At 42.8% G+C, this 14,088-nt stretch overlaps 2 protein-coding genes across 2 annotated transcripts in view; one reads left to right on the plus strand and one right to left on the minus strand.

The window, feature by feature from the left end:
• Window positions 1–121: 121 nt before the first annotated feature.
• LOC135089146 (myb-like protein P) lies at window positions 122–3,069 on the minus strand. Its single transcript, XM_063984469.1, has 6 exons — window positions 2,633–3,069; window positions 2,367–2,462; window positions 1,792–2,089; window positions 1,481–1,603; window positions 1,047–1,213; window positions 122–233 (listed from the first exon to the last, which is right to left on the minus strand). Exons 2-6 carry the CDS (start codon window positions 2,429–2,431, stop codon window positions 203–205), a joined length of 684 nt encoding a protein of 227 aa, XP_063840539.1. The 5' UTR covers window positions 2,432–2,462; window positions 2,633–3,069; the 3' UTR covers window positions 122–202.
• Window positions 3,070–13,638: 10,569 nt separating this feature from the next.
• Window positions 13,639–14,088, plus strand: part of LOC135089206 (E3 ubiquitin-protein ligase HECTD1-like) — a 109,133-nt gene continuing 108,683 nt past the window's right edge. The window contains 1 exon segment of the mRNA XM_063984599.1: window positions 13,639–14,088. This exon segment is cut by the window's right edge and continues 94 nt beyond it. The gene's annotated coding sequence lies outside the window, so the exon portion shown is untranslated.

A 14,088-nucleotide genomic window follows, 5' to 3' on the forward strand; every position in this document is an offset into this window, starting at 1 on the left:
ACATTGTTTTTACATCTGGCAGCGGCACCTGACACCCAGTGGCAGGAGCTACGCCCCCCTCCCTGGGGGTAGCAAGAGGCCTTACTCATCACCCCACCCCGGGTTAAATGAAAATACACAATGTTTTACAAGTAGTATTTTGATGTATAGGTAAAAATGTTAAGTATTCATTCTTAGATAGTAATATGAAGTAATGTTGATTTTAATGATGACTTGCGCTGTGACTGTGTTGCCTGGAAAGGGTAAATATACATTATTGAACAAGAAAAACGAAGAAAGGAAATATAATATTTAAACCAACAAATTATAAATGTAGAAATGTGTAGGAGATCAATTGAGAGTTAGTTTGGTATTCAAGCAATGCATAGTATGGATAGATGATAAAGATAAGAACAAAAGGAGGAATTTAATGCTAAATATTCAATGCCGTGTGAGAGAAATACTTGTAACCATGGAGATGATTAATCAGCTCACAGGAGGTACATGTAACTTATGGAGAGAAACAGACAGTTAACAGTTAGATGTGATAACCATTAAATAAGAGAAAAAATAAATAAATAAAATGGAGAGATATGGTTCCATAAAAAAAAAATACTGTCTACCAAAAAAAAGCAACAGAGTAGTCGTATGCACTACAAACAATATAATATACATGATTAAAAATAAATAACTAAAGTGACAATCTTGCATTAAAAATGGTATACTACGAAACTGACTCAGTCCTACAAGAATACAATATTTCTCTCATTTGATAAGCAGCTGCAAATGATGGAGAGTTGTTTGCCTTCATACTTACATAGGAAATCTAGGTCGTCTAATAAAATAATTTTTATGCTATGGTGATTTTTTTCACTTCACAAATTACTCATAACCCGTCTAATACTGTAAGAAATATATTCGTAAAGAATGTATGCTTACTAATGCAAAATTCTGACTCCAGATGATTGAATATCATCACCGCACAGATCCACTGTTGAAATAGGCTGAGTACAGGCTGATGATTAGTTTCATTCAGTTTTATTCTTTTCACTCATAACATTACTCACCAGAGAATCCTAGAAACAACATCCACGATAGGATGGTCCTGCTGGCTCCTTCCATTCCCCCGGAGAGCTGAGCCTGGAGTAGATGACGGAGGTGAGGAAGAGACTACTGGCGGAGCCGCTTCTGGTATATGCCATTTGGCAAGTGCCTTCATCACCCCGAGCGACACCTGAGAAACAAAACTACAGTTATGTAGTGCATGAATACCGTATACGAAGATTTTGTTACATATATAGATACACTTATAAACGGATAAATTGATTGAATGATTGAGTGACTGACTACAAGCAAAGAGGCATGACAAGAGATGTGCTTGTCATAGAAATTTTATAATGTGACGTTCTGCATGCGGGTGACATCTCGAGTACTGTCAATGAACTAAACTGCACAAAGGCAACATAGGTCTTGCCTGACCCATGTTTTTGTGAACACTCACCAAGTTCTCGATATCAGTCTGTATATCTCGCGTCATGAACCTGCGAGAATGAGACTGCTTGTCGAAGAGTGCTTTAGTAGCATTGGTAATTCTGCAGGCTTCCATCAGAAGTGTCGACAGTTTCTGCAGAGAGAGAGAGAGAGAGAGAGAGAGAGAGAGAGAGGACCTCTTATTCCGCAGCGAAATTGCAACTACTAGAAAACAACGTAGTAGGAGAGCAAGATAGAAACAATACATAGCATGCAAGCACGAAAACATAACAAAGACATTAAACACATAATGTTATAAACTTTTATTGGAACGTTACTTACATTACTGAACTGGCTTCGTCCTATTGGTCTATTGAAGTCGATGTCATTCACGTTATTATTGTTGTTGTTGTTGTTAGCAATGTTGACATTTACTTGGTTGTTGTTGTTATTGTTGTTATTGTTGTTGTTATTGGCGATGTTATTAGCGATGTTGGAGGCCATTTGAGCCGTAGCAAGGGCGAAGTTGAGGAAGGTGAAAGCTGAAATTTCTCCAGTAGGAGTACAGGATGGAGCCGTAGACCACGAGTCAGAGGGGTGCGGCCGGTACACCTTCCAATTTCGTTGTTGTTCCTGCTCCCTGAAGATGAAGGTGGCGGTTGTAGTAATAGTAGAAGTAGTAGTAGTAGTAGTAGTAGTAGTAGTAGTAGTAGTAGTAGTAATTATTGTTGTTGTAATAGTCGTAGAAAGGCATACATCTCTCTCTCTCTCTCTCTCTCTCTCTCTCTCTCTCTCTCTCTCTCATCTTGAATATCGAACTCTATATACTGAACAAAAAATATGACTTATTCACACAACTCAGCTTCACACCATCGTACACAGTAATATACATGTAACTTCTTTACATACATACATACCTAATCTCAATGGCGACTCCCTTCGCCGCCACGAGGAGGAACAGTATTTTCTTCATGAGTTTCATCTCCACTTAGATTATGCAATGTGATTGTTCTCTGTGATTGTAAATGTATATCAGAATCTCGCGAATAACAGAGGTGTCTGTGAAATGGTGATCTCATATTAACATTTTGTTTAGATTTATAGGTTGTGAGGTATGAATAATTGTTTTTTTTTTTTTTTTTAGAAAATATCAGAATCACTTGTGTCCACCATTGAAACTGACCCTGGCTGCTTCCTGCTAGAGGGAGTGTTTGTGACTACACTGGACCACCGCGGTGCTCGCTCCTGCCCTCACACGCGTCATCTTACAGTTAAGTCAACACGTTTCTTACTGTACAACTGCACACACACACACACACACACACACACACTGTAGCAGTGCTAGAAGTGATCTGTGTTTCGGGCAGCACCTTCGGCAACAAGCGGCATCTTCGAAAACAGACGACATCCTTGGTGGCTGTCTCGGTAACAGGAGGCACTCCCAGTAATTCGTAGCCTCCACTGTATTCTTGGATTAGATGCCTTATTGTCATAAACATCCTCATGTTTCCGGGTTGAGAGTGCATTTTGCAGTAGGCAGCAACCTTGCCCGCTCTGAAATTATTATAATGCTGTCTGGAACAGAAGTCCTTTGAAAATAACATTACCAGCGACACACATGAGTTGCTGTGCTCTTGGAGGACGCTGGTAAGTCGCGGATAGGCTTTGCAGTTTCGCATCCCCATGGAATAGGCTGTGTATAGAACAACTTACACACACACACACACACACACACACACACACATATATATATATATATATATATATATATATATATATATATATATATATATATATATATATATATATATATATTTATTACTTAGTTTTATTTTAAAATGTTGTGTAATACGATCTGTTTACAGAGCGATACTGCACCACTTCAAATTAGAAATAAAACATTAGTATTCATTGATTTGCAGAAGTTTTTTAAAAGACTTAGAAGTAGGCAAGAAAATTTTAGAACCAGCTGGTATTTCCAAATAACTAATCTTGACTTAGTACGGTTTTCCTAATTTTTATTTGAATGCAAAAAAAAGGAAGTAAGAATTGCAAAAAAACTTAAGTATATAGAAGAACAATACTATTCATTGGAAACAAAAGTCTTAGTTGCAAATTTAATACAGCAGAGAGTAATATTAAGGGACAGTACCGAGTCAAGATGGACGGAGTGCAGTCAGTCCACAGTTAGCGTCGTGACGGTGGATCTCTAGTGAGTGTATGCATTTTGATGCTCGTATTTTTCCTTGATTGAGGACTTGCGGGCCAGTTTTGGATGATGATAATGGAGAAGTAAGTTATCATGTACTTATTGGTCACAAGAGGCTCGTGTTGACGGCACTGTGTATGGGTGAGATGTGTCTAAGTGCCAGGCTTGCGGGGAGCAGGAGAGAAGTGTAGGCTGTCCAGGTGTAGTGTTTCCATTACCACTGTGTTGCAGACAGAGGTAGCCAGGCTGATACGCTGTGGGTGAAATGTGCAGGCCAGGACGCCCCGCAACTCACCCATAAGGAGCAGTTAGGGGTGTAGTGGAGGTGCTGGCACGGGGCCGTCAACATGTGCAGCTTACAGAGAGGATGTGACATTATTTTCTCAAGCCTTTTCCGATAAAAGACAGGGTGAATATTCAGCTGTAAACCTTAAATCCCAAGATACTTCAATGTTTTCACCTTATACAACCCCTTAGCTGCATCCCTGTGTAGTCTTTTCTAGGCAGCACTGAGGCCCCTCCCACATCACTTGATTCCCTCATCATTCTAGATAAACATTGCCTTAATTTCTTCATTATCATCGTCATCATCATAATTTTCTTTGATATCTTTATTTTCCATCTCATAATTCCTATGTTTAATGATGAAACTTACCCTTACCTGAATGATAGTATGTAAAATAGGCTTCATAAATGATACAAGTGATTGTGGAGGAAACATGTAAGGCTGCAAGGAGGCTGTTACACGAGACTGGGGATAAAAACCCTTTGGGAGGTCTAAGGGCTCAAGTTAGAGTGTTATTACTTAAGATTGAGATAATCACCTTTTGAAGGATTACATGAAGTACAGGCAATGACCCTTCATGGACCTACTAGGGGAATAAGAAGAGGGATAAATACCAGTTATAAATTTTAACTTAATTTAGTACTGTGCTTTTAAATATTGCTACTGAGCTGGTCTATTATTATCCCAGCAGGGTCTCAGTAGAAGGAAGGGAAAACAAAAGCCTTATTTCTCTCCCCTGGTTCTTTCTTTATTCACAAAATCTTCAGACTACAGTTGTCTTTGGTTACACACTTCATCAAACTCAGTACATCTTGTACAAAAAATTTACAGCCTGTCACATATTGATGACGCTCTGTCCTGGAAGGAGTCCAGTAAAGTAGATGCTTGTCAACCTATACAACTCCTTAGCCTTTTATCCAACAAAAGTACAAAAATCAATAGACTGTTATCCCACAAAAGTACAACAAAAATAAATAAGGACTAATTTAGTTATTATTGATTCCCAACCTCCATTTTCTTGTAACTCCAATGGTTTTCCTTAATGAAGGTACGGAGATCCTCTGCTACACCACATCCATAGCACTGCCCCCACCCCCTTGTAAAAGTGAGTCCCTTGCTCATCAGACACAACTTTCAGAACCCTAGATTAATTTAATTTCAGACTTAATTATTCCCCAAAACAAAGTCTTTAGTCTACAAACATGCCTCGTGATTTCTTTGGAGTTAAGCACCTCCCATGTATTCCTTCTGGTGGGCTGATGGTTTCTCCAGGGTGCCCTCCATGTTTTCCACTCAGTAATGGGGTATCCAGCAGAGCTAGCTCATTCTCAAGGAACTCTTCAGGAGCATAGTCCTCCTGGTTTTCATTTCCAGCCTCATCCATGGAGGCTGCAGAGCTGGCCTCATCTCTGACAGAGATAGAAGCCTTGGTATCTGCTGGCTTGCCCTAGCTGAAGGTTTCAAGGCTGTAGTACTTCCATAGACAAGTCTTAGGTCCTTCCAATGAGTATGCCATCTGGAAGTAGTGGCTGAGAGGAAGGGCTAACCAGGCTTTCACTCTCCATCTCCTGACAATGGAAACTGACTTCTTATAAAGGGGAAATGTGAGTGGCTTGAGCTGCAAGCACCTGCATGTCACTGCAGTGGCACCTCCTGGTCCCCAACCCTCATTGTCAGGTCTCAGTAACATTTTGGTCTCCTGGAGATAATCCAAGCCCAGCAAGTTCTCCTTGATGTCTGCCACAAACACTGACAGGTTCTTTTTCACCACACTGACAGCCCTTTCTCTCTCTCTCTCTCTCTCTCTCTCTCTCTCTCTCTCTCTCTCTCTCTCTCTCTCTCTCTCTCTCTCTCTCTCTCTCTCTCTCTCTCTCTCTCTCTCTCTCTCTCTCTCTCTCTCTCTCAAACATTATATATCTGTATGATATAGCTATTCAGTAAATATTTTGTGTCTAACATGAAAATAATTTAGAGATGATGTTGCAATTCTCCAAAAGAAGGATTGAAAGAAATTTGATATTAAAACAATGCATTATGCATCTCAGAAGAGTTCCAAGTATCACCAGGTTTTACCATAATTTGTAAATAAAAAGTTGATCAATAAATGTACATGGCTTAAATATACAAAATAGAGCAATATTTATTTATATAAAGTGAAAATTATAAACATTTTATTAATAGAAATTAAAGATACAGGAATAAAAAATAAAAGAGGGTGTGAGCAAGAGATCAAATAATTGTGAAGCTCAAACAGTTTACAGGCATTACCATGCTGACATTGGTTGTGAAAATAAAACTGAAGGTCACATATTGCCCTGCTATTATTTGTACCACAGTATGACTGAGTGAGCCAAGTGGCTTGCTTCCATCATGTGCAGTGTTGTGTTGTATAATTTTTGTGTAGTACTTGATTGTAAAGAATATGGGCAAGCAAGGGTAATGTGTGGCAGTGATCATGCTTATGGACAGGTGGCATGTAGCAGGGTGATCCTTGTCGTGGCCGTGGTGTCAGGAGCAAACAGTGGTGAGCTGGTCTGTGTATTTTGTAACCCACAGGTTCCTCACTTTGAAATTTCTAACTTTCTAATTTCAGACATTTACAATTAGGGATGAAAGATTTTAATTAACATGCCATCATTGACCTCATGTGTCATACGGCTCACTTGAAACCATATTTTTTTCAAAGTCAGGGAAGTGTATCAGAGATGGATTAGATGAAATATTAAAAAGATTATGATAGAATGTGAGGTATAAGAACTCCATGGAAGGCAGATAAATGATGAATTAGAGTTGATGGTGTATTCCAAGGCAGAATTATTTATATAGTGAAGTGAATGATTCTTTCACTATATAAGTTACTTTCCTCAACTGCCATAAGGTTTTGAAACATTAACTGATGAAGGGGTGTTATTGAGAAATAAAAAAAATAATAACCTCTGAAATGCTGCACGTGTATGGGGAGATTAACATGAGATGATTGGAATGGAAGAACAAGATTAAGAAGTGAGTGGATGCTGATGGGTACTGAGTTGGAGTGGACCCGTTAAGAGACTATGGGTGAAGGAAGGGATGTAAGTGAAAAGCAGAGGTCTCCTTTCAGTGTGAGGGGAAGGGCAGAATGTACTTAGCCTAGGGGACATGTTGCAGGGAGTTGTAGTAGAAATGTATATAGTTATTTATGGACTGAGTATCTTGAGGGCATCTTCCCCATGGCCTTATCTGTTGGTGCACTATCTGTTGGATATTATTATTAGTTATACTTGGTGATGCTGTTATAGAGGTTGAAGTGGGGGAGATATGTGTGGGCTGGATGCACAAGCTGATGTTGGAACTGCACTGTATTTAGTGCAAAGTAGTAAGGTTAAAATAATGCTCTTAGAAGCAAGGAAAACAATTTATGGAAGGACAGTATTATGTGCCTTGGTCTTTAGTATTCCACAACATTTACAGGATCTCTGTGAAGAGAAGCAGGAAAATTGTTGACATATCTCATGCAAGTGGTTAGACTTTTGACATTTCCCTCAACAGTTTTCAAGTTTCATTTACAGCTTACTACATACTGGTATGTACTAGTATGAAGCACCCTTAAAATGTGTGTTACCAAACTCAATGAATCCTTCATCCTTTGTATTTTTTTTCCTATTGTAATGCCATCATGAAGTATTGTGTGTGTAACTTGCCAGCTGCATCATCCTTTACTGCAAGGTTTGTTCAGCTGTTCACTGAGGCAAGCAGAGTTGGAGCATGTCATGGCCATGTCCTTCCCCAGTTTCCTGGCTGGCAGCTGGTTGTAAGGCAGTGGGCAGTGGGCAGTGGGCCCATGACAAGGCACACAGTGTTGGCAGTGGTGCATTCTCAACTCTTTGAAATTGTGACTAAACAGAAAAATGGGGTCATAGCATAACAGTTAATTCATAAGCACAAAAGTACTTCTGACCTGTCTATATGTGGTTGTGGAGGTCATTGAGATATAGTTTAATTTAAAATCTGTTGTCAGGACTTCTTGTGGTCACAGTCACTCCAGTATGTTTTCAGCTATCCTGTCATGAGATGGTCAGCTGTTATCCTGTAGAACCCCATCACAGCCACTCTGTTAGCAGTGCATAGTGTCTGACTGTTAACTGATTGATTGGTGGCAGAAGGCTGTGATGGGTGAGAATTCCCCTTTGTTTTGGTATCATCAAAATTACATCATGAGAGTAACCACAGCCATTCTTGTGTTTCAGGGAGGAATAATAGTGTGGAGTAAGTCATCCATCAAGAGGGCCAGCAGCTGTCTCCAAGGTAGGTGTGCAGGGCAGCAGTGGGCAGATCATAGCCAGGGCTCTTGTTACTCTCCAGGTGCTGTACACTCCCTTTTTCTCTTATGGAATGCAAGCTTGTTAACTTACTGTGTGTGTAGGAAGAAAATAATGTACTGTGCTAACATCAAGTATTTTATTATTATTATTGTTATTATTATTATTATTATTATTATTATTATTATTATTATTATTATTATTATTATTATTATTCAGTTCCATCGTAATAGTTGTGTGTAAACTCGTGATGAAAAGTGAAGAAACAATCAATATATGGTGTACCAAGCCTTTATCATGTCTAGGAAATTCAATATGATAGTTTATGACAAGAATTCACACACACACACACACACACACACACACACACACACACACACACACACACACACACACACACACACACACGTTCGAGGAAAAGGAATGGTGCTTCAATTCCGAAAAAAAAAAAAAAAACGGACGTGAAGAGGGATTAGAGGCACTACAGGCACTTCAATAGGGGATTATAGCATTGTATCCACTACCACCACCACCACCACCACCACCAGCACTCCTCTGTATATGAACGTTGCAAGTGGTGGAAGGAAGAGAGAATGACGCGGCTAATGAACCCATCCCCCCATCACCTCCCCTTCCCCCATTCCCTCACCCTCCTCAGTCACGCCCACCTCCCGCACTGTTGCTGAGTAGTGACCAACCCACCTACCTTACCCTCCACCCTTCCCCCTTCCACCCACGCTATTCTATCCACCGCTCTTCCCTTCCCTTCTCCTCAGTCACTCTAAATCATCGCCTCCCCCACCCACACACACACCCTGCCCTCACCTGCTTCCCTGTTCTCTCTTCACCGTCACCCTTCCCACCCGTCTCCATCGTCCCCTCTCCCTCTCTCCCGGCGCCCTCCTCGCTAGAACCGGTTGTTTAGTCCCACAGCAGGTTGCATTTTTTTTTTTTTTGTTATTATTATTCTCTCTTCTCTTCCCTTTTGCTTGTCCTGCCTTCTCTCAGTTTTTCACTTTTCTGTTCTTATGTCATTCTCTCTCTCTCTCTCTCTCTCTCTCTCTCTCTCTCTCTCTCTCTCTCTCTCTCTCTCTCTCTCTCTCTCTCTCTCTCTCTCTCTCTCTCTCTCTCTCATCTCCTCCTTCTCTTCTCTTCCTCCTTATGTCTCCTGTATCTTCCCTCATCTCTCCTCTTTCCTTCCCTTTCATTCCCTCTCCTTACTTTCCTTTCCTTTCCCTTCCCTTCCTCCCTTCCCGTCTTATACTTTTTCATCTCTTCCCTAATTCTTTCTTTCATCATGTCTTTGTCTTTTCCCTCTTTTTTTCTCTCTCTCCTTTCTCTTCCTTCTTCCTCTTCCCTCCTCGTTGTCACTAAGCCATGAAATTACTGGTGTTTTTTTTCTTTTCTTTCATTTGTTCTGTTTTTGTCACCGTCTCTCTCTCTCTCTCTCTCTCTCTCTCTCTCTCTCTCTCTCTCTCTCTCTCTCCTCTCTCTCTCTTCCCATGGGTAGAATTAGTCAAGGGGTTGGTGGGGGGTGATGGTAAGGTGCCAAGCCGAGGAAGAGGTCGGAGGGTAGAGTGAGGAGAAGCTTACCAAGTGTGTCGTGTAGTCTCTCTCTCTCTCTCTCTCTCTCTCTCTCTCTCTCTCTCTCTCTCTCTCTCTCTCTCTCTCTCTCTCTCTCTCTCTCTCTCTCTCTCTCTGTACATATATAGAGAAGCATCATGTATCGGGGACCAGTACTGTAAGCTAGACGTATAGAGAGTCCGATTACAGGTGATCAGTACACGTAGGCATGGCTGGATAACGCTGAGGACACTGGCTGGCTGGCTGGCTGGCTGGCTGGCTAGCTGGTGGTGTGGCGTGGCGTGGCACAGAGGAAGCATAGGGATGGTTTCTGTTTTTGCTGTGACTGCCTGGTGCTCAATAAATGGTCCTAATGAATCCTGAGAGTTTGAAAATGAGGCCGTAGGTTATTTTCTGTACGTGTGTGTGTGTGTGTGTGTGTGTGTGTGTGTGTGTGTGTGTGTGTGTGTGTGTGTGAATGGAGGTGAAATGCTGGTTGTATATTTGAAGATTTTGATTTTGATTACTCTGACTATAGTATTGAGAGAGAGAGAGAGAGAGAGAGAGAGAGAGAGAGAGAGAGAGAGAGAGAGAGAGAGAGAGAGAGAGAGAGAGAGAGACTATGGGAAGGGTATTGTACCTGATAACTTAGTACTATTTATTTAATTCGCGTGGTGAGAGGAGAAATACATAAATAACTGCTTGACTACTGATATAAATGTTTGTTGTGGTCTGCCGTGGGCTATCTCGAGGACTGACTGAATTATAGTTGTTATCGTTAGTGGTGGTGATGGTGGTGGTGGTGGTGGTGGTGGTGAAGGTTTAATAATGGCTAAGTTCCTTCCCTATAGTTTGGGAATGGGTGGAGACGCCTCACCTCTGCCATGTTTGGAGCTAAAAGAGGGAGGGAGGGAGGCAGGGAGGAGGATGCCCTGATCACTGGCCTCCTCCTCCTCCTCCTCCTCCTCTTCTTCTTCTTCTTCTTCTTCTTCTTCTTCTTCTTCTTCTTCTTCTTCTTCTTCTTCTTCTTCTTCTTCTTCTTCTTCTTCTGTTGTTGTTGTTGTTGTTGTTGTTGTTGTTGTTGTTGTTGTTGTTGTTTTCTTCTATTCCAGTGCATGCGTAGCTAATACAGTACTGACGTGAAGGTGGTGTGTGTGTGTGTGTGTGTGTTAGGGAGAGAGAGAGAGAGAGAGAGAGAGAGAGAGAGAGAGAGAGAGAGAGAGAGAGAGCGCCTTTGTCATATTATAGATATTTATGTTAACGACTATTGTTTTTGCTGTTATTATTATTATTGTTGTTGTTGTTGTTGTTGTTGTTGTTGGTGGTGGTGGTGGTGGTGGTGGTGGTGATGGCTCTTATCATTATTATTAATATTATTATTATTATTATTATTATTAGTAGTAGTAGTAGTAGTAGTAGTAGTAGTAGTATTAGTAGTAGTAATAATTTTGTTGCTGCTGTTGTTATTTCATTATCATCACTATTTCCGCACGGTAGCTGCACATCATTTACATACGAGTTAATGTTTGCCTTGAGCTGAGAGGAAAGAGTTTTCTTACCCATGCGATGCGTCAGTACACCACGTGCCCGATGTATATACAGTGCAGAGCGACCTGAGGCTGACACATGGACAACCCAACCATGCCCAAGCTCACCGAGGTCTTAGTATTATCACCGAAGTTAGGCACCGTCACTCTCCTTCCTCGCCGCCTTGCTCTTAACACTGCCGCTGCTGCTACTCCTGCCGTCATGCCGTCACCGCCACGCCATTATGAACTCCCCCCCACACCAGTACATAGGCCTATATTCAGAAACGCTCGGCTCTCCCACCGCGATTATTTTCCAAGGCCACAGAGATGATACGCCTGGTTCTCAAGATTCTTTCTCCTGTTGATATTGTTGATCTGTCACTAGAACCGTAAAAGAAATGCTTAAAAACCTGTGTATCTTCACTAACTAATCTTTTGAAAGTAATTGGTGTGCATCCAGAAATATTTCATGATCTGGTCACGCATTGCCTCGTGTTTCGTCATTGTAAATGTGATTAAACTACATTTTACGTCATCACGAACCGTGTGTCACCATATCAGTGTAGCTTCCGTCACCACCACGTGCCATGCCTCCTGTGAACCAGCGTGTTGCGTCACCAGTGCACCATGACTGTACTCCCATGCCTTCATCCCACACTCACCCCTGCCATGATTTCCTTCGTCACGTTGTTTGCTCTCTCTCTCTCTCTCTCTCTCTCTCTCTCTCTCTCTCTCTCTCTCTCTCTCTCTCTCTCTCTCTCTCTCTCTCTCTCTCTCTCTCTCTAAGGCACCGTCACAGTAGCACATTTTCCATCAAATTTTCGCGAATCCCAGTTTCCGTTAACTTTTTTTTGTGTACTCCGGTTTCTGTCAGTTCTTTCGCGAACACCAGTTTCCGTCAACTTTTACCTCGTTCTGTCGTCATTTTTTCCGTCTGCATCGTCAAACAGAAATGGTTGTCTTCACGGAGGAGTGTTATTGTCAGCTTTTGTTTCATGGTGTAAAGATATGCTAAGTAAACCTTGTTAAAAAAAAAAAAAAAATCAAAATAAGAAAATATAAAATTGTTGATTTCACATGTCGTTACATTTAATTTGTGGACATTTAACAGGAAACAGCGAGTGGCTTGCATGACTCGTTAGATGTTTACACTTTTGAAAGGTCTATTTCGTTACTCCTGCACGCTGGATACCATGAATCACCCTTTTATAAAGCTCGTTTGCCTCGTCTACGATTTGCTAAGCTCGTAATAAAGTGCAGAGTAGCGACTGCTTGCCTGTGCGTCAGAGGAACCATGTTTTTGTTTACTGTCGACAAAAGTGCTGACGAAGGGGTGTGCGTGTGACGGGGCGCGCTCGAGAGATTGTCGATTTTCAGGAAGTTGACGGAGAATGTACTAATGTGACGGCGCCTGAACATGGAGGCAGGGGTGAGGGACGCCACGGGACGGTCGTGTGCCAGGCATTCGCTGTGTACTGGGAGTAGTTTTCCTGGTGACCTTGTTGCCTAACGTGCAGCAAGAGAAAGGAGTGAAGTGACGTAACAATCATAACTACACTCCAGCCCATCGCCCCCTATGCTATTTCCTGTGTTGCTTCACCCCCGCTCTGCAGATGCTGGTGTCTTTCTGCGCGGCCCTGCATGCACAACACTTCATAACGTGGCGACAGTGCTTCAGCTGTGGGCCTGGAAGCATCCTTGTTCATCCTTACTCATTGTCTGGGTGGCTGGCGGCTGCTGACACAATCGTATTGCTCCTTGAAGACTGTCGTGCTGGGTGGTAGTGTTGCTATTGATGGCGTAATAGTAGTCAACAGGCACACTGTGAGATTGGCTGTGGATGACTGCTGGCTGAGTAGGTCCGGGGGGCATATTTGTCAACTACCACAGGTTCTACACTATCTCGGCTATAAGTAAACGTTGCTTCTGACGGCCGCCTGGGATGAGCGTCGATCTTAATGAAGTAGCCCTTGGCATAGCACATCGCCGCGAGGATTACCTAATGGTCACGAATTGATACTTGAGTCAGGTAGTGAGAGATAATCTCACTGAACAGTAAGTAGGTCAGCTCCCAGCCATACGTTGCGTTTTATAATTGGAGTAATGAGTGTGTTGGGTGTCGAACAAGGCCGTTTAACCAGTGGTCAGGGGAAATTTCAGTACTGCAGCGTTAACAGCAATCACACACACACAGGCACACACACAAGCCCATTTGCTGAGCCACAACCAGCGTCTGCCAGCCCGTCCGCCACCCCAGCGGGCAGCCAGCCACGGCAATGCTAGGCAGCCTGGCCGCAGCCTGGCCAGCCGAGTCAGTCGGTGTGCAGCAGCGGTCGCGGGAGGGTGGAAGCTTGCAGTGTCTCGCTTGGCTTCCCGCAGTGTGTGCGTGTGCGGGGGGAGGGGCGGCCAGCCAGGCCCCACTGAGCGGTGCACCTCGGGCAGCAGGGGTCCCACACTCCTGCCGGTGTGCCCTTCGTTGCGGACCTGTGTGTAGGGGCGGCGTGCTCGGCCATCCGGGAATGACGGCAGAAAATGAATTGTACGCGTGGTAGTGCAACTTGAACACGCGGCAGTGGTGCGGCCAGCCTGGGCGGTGACTAATTATTAAGCTCGTCCTCGTGGGGGCGGCGTGGTGGCCAGCGAGGTGCTGACTGAAGGCCCACAGTGTGTGTGCGTGTGTGCGTGCGCGAGTGTGTCATCGTGTATTGTGCAGTGGTGTCTGGCTGAGGAGTCGACACTGCCTCCATTGGTGCT

Source organism: Scylla paramamosain, chromosome 1 (genome assembly GCF_035594125.1).
Source record: "Scylla paramamosain isolate STU-SP2022 chromosome 1, ASM3559412v1, whole genome shotgun sequence".
Lineage (NCBI taxonomy): Eukaryota > Metazoa > Arthropoda > Malacostraca > Decapoda > Portunidae > Scylla > Scylla paramamosain.

Bases quoted from the DNA above. Each gene is read 5' to 3' on its own strand.
- LOC135089146 (XM_063984469.1), bottom strand. From the start codon at position 2,431: ATGAAACTCATGAAGAAAATACTGTTCCTCCTCGTGGCGGCGAAGGGA. The intron at 2,090-2,366 runs GTATGTATGTAT...CTTCATCTTCAG, and splicing joins GGAGTCGCCATTGAGATTAG to GGAGCAGGAACAACAACGAA. The intron at 1,214-1,480 runs GTGAGTGTTCAC...TTTGTTTCTCAG, and splicing joins AGACTGATATCGAGAACTTG to GTGTCGCTCGGGGTGATGAA.